This window comes from Emys orbicularis, chromosome 7 (assembly GCF_028017835.1).
Source record: "Emys orbicularis isolate rEmyOrb1 chromosome 7, rEmyOrb1.hap1, whole genome shotgun sequence".
Taxonomy (NCBI): Eukaryota; Metazoa; Chordata; order Testudines; family Emydidae; genus Emys; species Emys orbicularis.
The window spans coordinates 29,599,491-29,612,008 of NC_088689.1; the positions used below are offsets into that span (position 1 = coordinate 29,599,491).

The following is a 12,518-nucleotide window of genomic DNA, read 5'->3' on the forward strand; positions in this document are numbered from 1 at the left end:
GAGGCAGCCCAGGGTTCTAGAGAAGCCAATGGGGAGGTTAATGAAGGGAAGCAGGAGCTGCTGGGAGGGGGCTTAGTATGGGAATAGGGATTGGGCAGGACGGAGGAGAGCCGGGAGGATTGTTGGTGGACTAGTGGAATCCTGGGGACTGCAGGGTTGCTGGAAATATGCGGGAATCTGTTCCAGCCTTCCTTATTCTGCCCCACTCTCCATTAGCCTCCCCACTCTTGACACTGATTTTGTCTCCTGCACTCTGCTATCCCTTCACCCCCCCACACACACATTTTTACTACCAGGTGCTGCTGCTGGCACTACTTCCTCCTCCCTGGGTCTGATACCAGCTGGGGGAGAAGAATGAGGAGAGACAGAGATCACTTGATAGCAAAAACCTGATTCCAGAGCACATCCCACCACCTGGGAAGAGAAACTGCTAATGTCTAGTTGAATGAATGAGATAGCAGCTGAGATGCAGACAGGTGTGATAGGGCTTGTGACAGTGTGACTGTCACACACAATATCTGATGCTTGGCATCCCTTTGCGTTGTTCATTGGGGATTGGGCAGTCACAGGAAGGGGTGAAAGCTGGAGAGGAACCCATACATTTTACTGTACATAGGGCTTCACAAAATGTGGGACTAGTCATGCTTCATTGGCTTCTTGGTTGAATTTCTAGCTACCCAAGCCTACTTAGAAAATCTGGATGCAAGAGTCAAATAAATGCAATTGTCATTTTCATAGTAATGCAAGCCCAGCTTATTCCATGTACAGAACAGTGAATGTAGTACCCTGTGGGTAACATCACTTGTAGTTTCAGAGATTATTATAATAGCCACTGAAACTGTGGCATATTAACCACTATTATATGACAAGGATACTGACCTTTGCCTGCTAATTTGCAGTCCCCTTCATGCTTCCACTGGAATTTCTTGTAGACCTCCAATACAGCTGGACAAGCCACTTGTAGCAGTATGGGGGATTTCACCCTCTCTGATTTCTCTGCATTACCACTTGCTTCCAGGAAAATTCAGAAATGCTGCAACCATCTCCTCCAGTTCTCTGCCTGGTTCCCTTTTATACTCAGGGGTTTGGGAGATTTATCTTACTCCATTTCTGTGAAAGATTCAGTTTTCTTCTGATACCATATAATAAAACGGGAGTGCTCAGGAGTGCTGGAAAGCAACTGGACTTTATTTCCTGGCCCCAATCACAATCAGAGTGACATAGGTCAATGCCTCTGTCACGTGGCAGAGATCAGAATCTATTGACTCCTGTGGAAACCGTTACAGAAACTACAATTTACAATTATCTTACGAAATCTTTAAAAAACACTGAGACAGGCAAATAGAGGAACAATAACCCAGCCCAGACTTTAACTGCAGTCAAACTGAAATGGCCAGTCATGTATCAGATATGTTAAATATTTTACAAAGCTCATAGAAAGAGAATTTCCATCAGAATCTGTAAGCAAACTATTACAAGATTCTGCTTAAGACATTTAAAATACTATGGCTGGAGTGAAATCTACACTTAAGAGGGAAATCCTCCTATTAGTGTGCAGCATCTGGCAAAGAAGTGCAGGAAGAAGGGAGATGTACCTGTGCAGGAGCCATCCTGCTGGCACAGGGTAAAATGGCTCAGGATAAGCCCCTTAAATTATTTTTAATTAAAAAAAAAACCAGCAGTGTGTTGTTCTGGCTAACACACGCTACCCAAAGCCACTTACAAGCTGAATGGCTAGCCAATACTATTCCCCACCTGGCAGACTATAGCCCTTTCCAGGTATGGTGCACCAGCCTATTAGTAGCCAGTCCTCGTCACTAGTGCTGAGGGCAGAATCATGGCTGGCTGCTTTGTGGGGGGTATGGCATACCTTCTTCTCCCACTAACACACCTGCCTAGCACAAGCAGGATTTAACCCTAAATTTTTGCACAGAAAACATGATGAGCTAAATGAGCTCCACGATGGGTGTGACACTTCCCAGGAGTACTCAGGGTTGTGAGGCATCGTGCTACCACTGGCCCATAGTGTGAGAAATTACCAGACCTGCAGTTCCCGAAGGAACAGTGCTCTGCAGCTTACTAGTTATACCTTAGAACACAGCTCCACTTAATACATAGCACTTAGATTTATTTATGGAGAAATCAAGTATAAATTTATTTAACAAAGAATAGAGATTCATATGAGAGCAAACAGAAATATTGGAAACAAACAGTTACATATAAAATAAAATCCTAACATGCATTCTAGAGCCTAAACACAACTCACAAGATGCTCTCTTGTCTAGTAAGATACTACAGTCCTTCTTAGAGAACTTTTTAACCAGGATGGCTGAGACTCTTCTTTCATGGCATCAAGTCTGATGGTAATTTGTCTCCCTCAGTAAAGGATGCCAAAGCATCTTTCTGCACCCCAAGATATACCAGACCAGTCCTTTGTTCTTCATCTCTAAAATAGGGCCCTACCCCACCTGTTTTACTTCTTAATTTTCCTTCTGAAGTTCCCACAATTTCTTCATTAGAATTTGATTCAGTATGTAAATAGATCCCCATTGTAAGACACACAATACACAATGGTCAGCCAGGGATATAAATGTATCCCATCTCCTGTATGGTGTAACTTCACTGAAGGCATGCTACCTCTGGATGACCTGCCTTTAACTAAAGGCCCTAGGAACATAATTTCCAATATATACATTTCTCCTTACATATTATATGCACATACATTTCACAAAGATTATGGTGATCAGTCTGACACAAGCTTTCAGCAGAAACCATACATGACCCTCTTTAGAGAATTAGAATGTAAATACCAGATCCAGGGGATCCCTGTAACAATTATGTATCCCTGTACCCTCTGCCAGATGGCATCAAGACATCCTTTGGTCACAATAAGTTTAAATTATCTTTTCAACCTTAAAGTTCTACGTTAGAAATTCAGCAATATCTGTAGGTAAAGATGATTGTTTTAGAAAAGATCAGCAACCGATTCAAATGCTAATGGACATGATCCAAGGACAGAAATACAGTCACAGAAATGTCTGCAAACTCCCTTATTCCACTTGCATGTCTCCTAAAACATGTTCACAAGCCCATAGCAACAACACAAAGGCTACATTTAAAAGAAGGCTTGTGAGCCTGTTATAAAGACAATAAACAATTTCCTGGGAACGAAAGATCAAAATAAAAATAAGGGAGGCATTACTCTCATATATGAGGAAAGTGTGCTCAAAGGATGAACCATAGAGAATCAGAAAGCATTCATCCAAAAGAAGAATAAAAAATATCACCACAACACTGATACTGTGACTTGAAGTAGGAGTGAAACTGAATCAAAATTCAGAGGGAAATGTTCTGATAACACCATCTGCTCATTTGCACTAAGCCAGATTCCCCTAACACAGGCCATCATAATGTCTTATGCATGTTTTTCCACTGAGGACAATGTGTGTAAGTACATAATTTATCTTGATATCAATATCTCCTACCATATTCAATGACCATAGTTAATGAATTCTTCAATTGTTTTAAAGGAGATACAGAAATAGTTTTCCCTTTTTATTGGAGACAGTAATAACCATTACCTTTACTCTTGTCACTTCACTGCTTCTTTAATATGGCAAATGAAGTAACATACCATTCAGATTCTGTTAATTCAACAAATAACAATACAATCATACCATATATATATATACACAAAAGTTACCTTAGGGTAAAAAAAGCTGCTAGCAGTTCACACTCTGCTCAGTTGAAGGATGGGGACAAACCTGTGCAAAGCCTGAACAAATTCTTTGTTATTACTACATTTTCCATGAACCTGCAAAGTGCAAAAGCCTGTGGTCTTGCAAAATACATCCTGAAACTGAAAATCATGTCAGATGTGATATTTTGTTCATAGCATTTAACATGGATTCTGTATTAAAACTTTCTTTTACCCATCCACATCCAAGATAAATCATTTGTTCTGAATTTTTGTTAATATTTCTCTGGTACACATTTTCTTAATATTTTAAAGCATGCCTGCAAAACTATTCCTATCAGGGACTTGATGATCAATAGTTAATTTCAGATCTATTGTGTGGTTTTGCACAAAATCATTTTGAATGATATACTCTCTATCTTAAAGTCAGGAAATGGATTATAGATCTTACAAACTGTTTTAAAATTATCATTATGGTTGTGAATCAATCTGACAAAAGCAAGAAAATTCCATATTAAAACTAAAACACCTGCCCCCAACCAGACACATTTTGATGAATGTGAATGTTTTTATTTTTTCAGTTCAAGGCTTATTTATGGCTAGAGGTAGAAAAACATAGTTTCATTTTTTTCAACTGCCATCTAAACTTTTGTCCATTAACAAAAATCTTGCTAGGGATGTGTAACAAATATAGCTACAGCATATATAGCATGGATTTTATTCTTAGATAGCAATGGGTCCTAAAACTGCTACATGAGAAAAATACAGTCAAAAGAAATTACAGATTAGTCACCTGTGGGTTGTGGGTGTGAGTGTGGGTGTGCATGTAGTGATACTATAGGCTAAAACTGTCTTGAACTTTTTGTTGTTTATAATTTACCAAAAGTATGCAGTTATTTTTAAAGTATAATGCCACTTTTCCAAAAAATAATAAAATTTAAATGTTAAAACATTAAAAACACAAATCTCCATGCTGATGACTCACGGAACTACCTCTCCATTTCAGACCTGTTTTCCTCTGTCCAAATTACAATCTCAGCTTGTCTCTCTGACATGTTCTTGTGGATGTGTAGCCAACAGTTCAAACTAAACAGAGCTCCTAAGTCCTTCCCCCACCAAGCCCTCCCAGCTACTTCCTTTCTTGATGACTGTGGACAACACCATCATCCTACCTGTCACTCAGGCCCGTAATTTGGCTGTCATCTTTGACTCAGATCCCTCAGGCGTCACATCCAGGCCATATCTCATTATAACTTCTCTAAGATACAGCCTTTCTTATCCATCCACACAGCTAAAATGCTCATCCAAGCTTTCGTCACCTCATGTCTTGATAAAGGCAACATCCTTTTCTCTGGCCTTGACAAATGCTGTCTTGCCCCACTCATACGCATTCAGAATGCTGCTGCAAATTTTCCTAGCCCATCTGGAGAGGTTATCCTTCTCTTTGAATCCCTCTCTTAGCTCCCCGTTCTCTATTACATCAAACATAAGATACATTTATTCACTTTCAAGGCCCTTCATGGTCAGTCCCACCCTATTTTCTCTATCAAACTATTGGTGCTCACTTCTGATCACCCCATGATACCAGTCTCCTGCATCCTTTCTCCATTGCTCCCCACATGCTTGGGAGTTGTTCCCCAGGAATATCTGCAAAGCTACCTCATTATCCAACTTCAAATCCCGCCTCAAAACTCTTCTTTGCCAGGAGACACACAAAACATTCAACAAAAGTTAGGCTGCTGGTGTACAGTGACAACAGCCTATCATACTGACCAATATTGTCTCACTATTTCCTTGTACTCTTCTGTAGTCCATTGGGGCAGAGACTGTCATTTTGTTCTGTATTTTTACAGTACCTAGCACAGTGGGGTCCTGGTTCATGACTAGGACTCCTAAGTGCTACAGTAATACAAATAAAATAAATAAATAAACGATTAGTCCGCAAAACGGACACAGAGCTTGAATTCGCTAGAGAGCCAATCTATTACTGAGTTAAATCAAATACTGCTGCCCTTTCAAAACTGTAATTTAAAAAAATGTGGGTCTTTTTACTTGTTTTAGATATTTGCTAATAAATATGTGGCAACACTTGTTCAGGATAAATTAGCATGGCTTTACTGTATACCATTACCATATAAAAAGCTTCATGTGATTTGAAGTTTGATCTACTTTAACCTTTTTTAGAATAAATATTTATCATTATACTTTACTATTAAACCTTTCCCATGTTTGCTTTTAGGAAATACAAGAACTCTTGAAGCCATCTCTGACAATGTGCACTCTTTTCTGGTGTTCCAAAGCCCTGTTTCTATTGATGTTTTGCAGGTAAGAAAACTAAACTGTTGTTATCCCTTTGATATGTGTGCATAATATAGTTAGGTATCACCAAACGGATTCTAGTTAGAACATTATTTTTTCCCAAGTAACAAATGCACCTGAGAGTCTGACCTTTTAAACATGAATGCAGTTCTACTGAAATCAATAGGGTTGCGAGGATGTAACTTTTCAAAAACAAAGACAAAAAGCACTCTTTAAAGAACATTAAAGAATAAAATAATTTTGTGACAGGTTGCCCCCCCCCTTCTTGGGTGCCACCTGATGTACTGGGACACCACTTAGCCCGTCTGTTCTGCCAGCCTGGGCTTCCTTACCCTGTCTTGCTCAGCCACGCCCTCAAGCTTCCTCTAGCACACACACAGGTAGGGACACATCCAGCTGCAGAAAGACACAGAAACTGAAATCAGTACTGAATGGGAAGACTTTTAGCTAAGAAATTGCCCAGCACTCAAGTGCACTTCCCCTCTGGAGAGTAAACCCTAAATTGTATTATCTTGCACTGCACAGAGTACTGTACAGTGTAAGCTAATTGAAATTCGCCCTCTCCCTTAAAGTGGAGAGCGATATGCACAGCTTTTTGCCCCTCCCCCCTGCCCAGTTATGAATTGGGTTTAAAACAAAAGCAAGTTTATTAAGTACAAGAGGTAGATTTTAAGTGATTATAAGGGATAGCCAACAGATCAAAGCAGATTACCTTAGTAAATAAACCAAAAATGCAAACTGAGTTTAACACACTAGATAGGTAGGATATAAATTAGCCAAAGCAAAACCAAGTCGTGAAGGGCACTCCCTAGGCAGGGGACCTTCACCCTGGCCCTGAGGAGAGTACAGCAGGCTCCCAGTCCCAGCTAAGACAGACAGGTTGAGCCTGTCTCAGAGACCCAGCCACAGCAATTTCCTCAAACCCATTATGCTGGAACTGGATCCTTGGCAGCACTAGACTTGCCACCCCCATATCCCCCTTTTGCTGAAACTCCAGGGGAGTTTAAAACTCTCAGGTTTTCTCCTTCAGCATACATACATACATACAGCTCCCCCAAACACGTCCCTGTCGGTATCACATCCCACTTTTCCTTTTGGAGGGAATCAAGCAGAGGAAGAGTGAAGGAGAGGCTGTCTATAGGAAGGAATCCAGTTAGTCCCTTCTGGGACAGAGGAATCCACAGGGGAAGGATCCGGATTGTGGGTAAGGCCTGAGAGGGTGGCCAGCAGGCTTTGGGGACTGTTTCTGTGGCCTGCCAACTATGCTTACTGGCCCCTAAGTGAACCCCACTATACAGAATCTTGATTATTTCGGAGCCAGTTGCATGGAAAATTTTACCCATACTACTTAATTGCTTAATTATGCCTACTATTTTATTATCAAATATTTTCTCTGAGATTAGTATGTTGTGGACCTTAATCAGGAACTCCTTTCTATTTGCCCTTTTGTTTCATAATACCATGTATTTATGGATGCGATCTCTTTAAGAAATTGGGAGATTAATTTATTATCCTGATAGACTCCTACCCTTACACTCTTTTGCAAATGGATAGGGTATAAATTGGCCATTGAGTTTATTCTGTTGATACTTTGAGCCAACAATCTTACAATGAATAGATCTCTCTTCTGAGGGATAGACTAGCAACAACCTCTTCATCCTACCATGTATATTCTCTGAATTGTGTTTTCTTCACCTATTTACTTGCAAATAATGTTGGACCTGGATAACTGGTGAAGAGTTATTTTCAATATATCCTATTTCAATATCTACAAATGACATTTCTCATTTCATTTCTGGGACTTGGCATTATTTTATATTACAGTCACAACACATTGTGACTTACTTACAAGCTTACTCACATTGAAATCAATGGACAACCTGTATAGCCAGTTTCAAGGAAGCAATTTTTGTAAAGAAAAATCAAATAAAACATTGAGTAAAAGCATTCAATACCGAAGTTACAGGAGTATACTGGGGCATTTGTAACCATTAGCTTTGTCACTTTAGAATTAATGCAGGGTCAATAGCATATGCAGCAAAATGACAAAATCCACTGACATTTTACCTTACAGTTCTTCATGTTAAATTTAATTATTGTATAATTTTCCAAGGGAATAAAATATATAGAAAATGATTTAAGGTATGTATGAAACAGATTAGATAGATATATTGGGCCTGATCATGTGGGTTTTGTTCAGGAAATATCCCATTGATTTCAATGAGAGTTTTATAAGATTAAGGAAGGATTGTTGGATTGGGTTTTCAAGGATTGATCCTGAGAGGTTCCAACCACCTTCTGTGAAATGTTAACAGCCTTCACCTGGATTTGAGAGCATTTACCATATTTCATCATTGGGTTTTTAATAAGGAACGAATTAACATACATATTAAATTCTTGATAGACTGAAGTGACTATCAGAGAGTTTCATTTCAATTGCTGATGTATTTCAAAGTATTATTGTTTTGCTGTGTAGAAGCCTCTGTGGTTTGTTAAATATAGAATGTTTTAAAATATGCATTATACACCTGACAGACCAGAACAAATAGGCATTCCAGTCTACTGGATAAATACATATTCATAATTTTTCTAAAACACATTCTCTAGACAGTAGCCTGGGACAGTTGTTTCAAAGTAATTTTGTATTAGGATAAGTGCTAATGCATTTTGGATAAATTCCTTAAGAAAATTTAAGAAAAGGTGGTTTGAGCATTGGCCTGCTAAATCCAAGGTTGTGAGTTCAACACTTGAGGGGGCCATTTAGGGATTTGGGGCAAAAATCTGTCTGGGGATTGGTCCTGCTTTGAGCAGGGGGTTGGACTAGATGACCTTCTGAGGTCCCTTCCAACCCTGATATTCTATGATTCTATGAAAGGACTCTTTAGGAGTGTAGACATGTTTAAAAATTAAGTACCAAGGCAAAGGAAGCTCCGGTACATATGTGGCGGAGATGCATAAGGAAAAAGTTCTTGGCTTTTTTCAATTCCCTTTGTTACAACTATACAAGATGCCCTATTGCAGTAGTTACTCCTGCTCCTTTTGAGGTGGGCTAAAGAAGGGAGTACACAGCATCCCAATTACAGAATAGGACTGCTTGGTAGGCTCAGATTTTTGGCCCCAAAGGCAACATGGTACTTAAGCAAGGAGCCTAATTTTAAACTCATAAGTTGGACAGTTAGCTAATTGCTTAAATATCTTGCTGAATCAGGGCCTTATTTAACTTGCGTTTTGGAAACTCAAGAGTTAGTGCTACTCTGCTTATGGAAGAAGTGTAATGTACCCTTCTCCAGCCACCTGAATACGATGGGTTGTCCTAATGCCCAAATGATTATGAGGTCTAGTGGACTGAATAGGACCCTTAGTTATTATTTAATCAAAAACAAGAGGAATGAGGCTGCACACTAGAAGCTCATTACATAAATCCAGAATTATCTTGGAATAGCATAGAGCTGGGTGATAATTAAAGTGATTGAAAGAAATTGTTTCAAAACACCAGTTACTTAATGGACATACCAACCACGCAACAGCTTATGTAAATTATAACAAAGTTGACACTCCAGACCAATGAAATACAATCTGTAATCATATATTGATCAGAAGAACAATATTGTGTGATGTGATGAAAAAGAATGTTGTCTGGCAATTTTCCCTGGTTTTTTTAGAACTACAAGAAATATATTCATCCACAGCCCATTAAAACTGTGTGGTTAAATTCATGCAACTCACTGACTGTTTAGCTGTAATTATGTGTTCCTGGGTGAGAGACAGAAAAACTGCAGCAAGCATGGCCTCCATGTAACAGATTAAAAGGTGATACTTATACAGCAATTAATTATACCTACATTTCATTAATATTTAACATATACACTTGATTTAAAGGTTCTTTCTTCTTTAGAAGCTCATTAATCTTATAGTGAACAGACTATCTAATTGTGGCCAAGTATTGTTAAAAGAGCATACTTAAAAGAAAATGGAGTAAATCAATGAAATACCTCTGCCTAATAAATCAATTTCCAGAGACAGGAGAATTCATATAGTCTATGTGATTCTAGGAAAAAGAACTTTACAACTGACAATGAAATACAGCTACCTCCCAGCAAAGATTGTGAGAGGAAATACACTTGCCCAGTGTCACACAGTAGCAGAGTGGGGAATAAAACACCAGTCTCCTGATTTCCAGTCCTGTATCCTATCCACAGGACTCCCACCCCCATCTCTCCATAAACCTCTACTATTAGGTCACTTGAATAATCTTGTTATACCACTAGTTTTGTTTTACTTTCCTATATTGTACTCATAGCAAGTTTGTGTACATAGGAGCTGTCCACTGTAATTCTACTTCATTTACCCAACATGTTTATTTCTCTCTCTCTTTTAAAATGTGGTGCAGTAAAAGCAGGATTTTGAGAGATTTAGTGTATTAAAATATTCCTTTTTTTTTTAAACTGTCTTTTTTTCCCTGGGGACTTTAAGTGGATTTCACTGTATAAAAAGAAGCATTGTTATAAATGAGGAAACAAAAAACAAACAAACCAGAAAAGATATGGTACTGTACGTTTTACACATTCAGTGCTAGAGAAACCTGAGTTGTTTCCACAAGCTGTTCAGTTATTAGTGCAGTTAAAAAAAAATTAAGGCTAAAAATGGTAGTTTCTGCAAATTAGGGATTGAACAAGATTCATGAAGTCTGACATTCTCTAGGATATTATTTTTCTATAGATATGTGCTTTATGAAATACAAAAGCACAAACATTTCATGTTATGTAAATTGAATGGCAAGCAGTCCTTTATGGCTCTGACACAAGTACCAGCTTCAGGAAACTCAATTTTGTCTCTATAAAATTCTTCCTCCATGTTCTTCTTTTCTTTAGGTTAATGAAAATGTCCACAGCTGAAGGAAAAGGTGAAATTCTTCCTCCAACTATACAGAAAATAATGAAGGGATACAACAAGTACCTGCGTCCATTTTTTGATAGTAAGTATATAAGTTGTTTTGGACAAGTTTACACCGTAACATAGGCACTGACTTTTGTTTTTGCTGGTGGGTGCTTTTGAAGAGGTGTGTGTGTTTGGGAATGGGGGCGGGGGGCTCTGCCAGTTTTGGGGGGAAGCTATTTTTAGCATATTTATACACTTCTTTCATATTCTAGTTATTGAATATGTGTCTATCATTGGTATCTTTACTATTTTAATAATGATTGAATTGTTATGAACTACTAATTAATTGATAATTGCATTATCATGAATAATATATTAACATACTATATAAATAGTATATTAACATCATTGCAATCACCTACAAGCTGTCTTCACTAACGTCCCAGGTTAAAGACATTAGGTATCTCACTGTAGCTTTCTGGATAACTGTCACCAATCTTATTTACATCTAGTTCCCTGGTATGGTCTTGATGCACGTTAAGGACAGCTACATTATTCAGTTGCATCTGTCCCATTGACGACTGGAGATGATTTTTAAGTGTTCTGAAGCTGGAGAATGAGTGTTCCGCAGTTCAGGATGGTACAAGCACACTGAGAAAGATGCATAAATTTGCAGTACTCTGAAAGCATAGTGCTTTCAGAATACTGCAAATGACTCCAAGATTTCTTTCTTGATGGGTAACAGCTAATTTAGACCCCCATCATTTTGTAAATATAGTTGGGATTATATTTTGCCAATAGCATTATTTTGCATTTAACATTGAATTTCATCTGCCATTTTGTTGCCAAGTCACCCAGTTTTGTGAGATCCCTTTGTAACATTTTGCAGTCAGCTTTGGACTTAACTTTGTTGAGTAAATTTGTATCATCTGTAAATTTTGCCACCAAACTGTTTACCCCTTTTTCCAGATAATTTATGAATATGTTGAACACCACTAGTCCCAGTACAGGCCCCTGCATGGATCAGCATATTGTATAAAATCTGTCTTCCTTGAATAACATGCAGACTCTGAAACTGAAGTTCTCTAGTTTTTAATTTTAAAACATATGCAGGTCATGTATGGCATTGTAAAATAAATTAATCCAAGGGAAAGAAGGCAATAATTCTAAAGATAGGAGTTCAGAAGCTTAATTCTCTCTGACAAAATTATTTCCTTTTATGTAATCACTTAAAGTCATTGGCTAAAGAGGTTCTTAGATCATGCAGTTATGTTTGAACACATGTGGTGAGACTAGTCGTCAGTTTACCAGCCAGAGCATGTCACGCCACATGTAATTTTTAGAGCAATTTTATAAAATATGAATAGCCATCACTATATTGTATTTAAAAGTGCATAAAATATCTACATCTGTTTCTCTCTTTTTTTTAAGTGTTCCAACTGCTGACACAGCTGCTTTTGTTTATGTAGTATGTTGGGGGGGATAGTCTTTTGTTAGCAAATAACAAACTATGTTAGGCTATGATTACACTTGCAGATGTAGAGCGCCAGGAGTTAAACCAGCCCTTGGAGACAGCAGCAGGGAAAGTGCTGCCGTGTTTTCACACTGTCAGCTGCAAGCGCAA

The 12,518-nt window shown here is 38.4% G+C and overlaps 1 protein-coding gene across 1 annotated transcript in view; it reads left to right on the forward strand.

Moving 5' to 3' along the window:
- The first annotated feature begins 5,969 nt into the window (after positions 1-5,969).
- Positions 5,970-12,518, forward strand: part of LOC135881172 (gamma-aminobutyric acid receptor subunit pi-like) — a 52,610-nt gene continuing 46,061 nt past the window's right edge. The window contains exons 1-2 of the mRNA XM_065407720.1: positions 5,970-6,022; positions 10,888-10,991. Coding sequence (XP_065263792.1) covers positions 5,970-6,022; positions 10,888-10,991 — 157 coding nt within the window. The remainder of the gene's footprint in view (positions 6,023-10,887; positions 10,992-12,518) is intronic.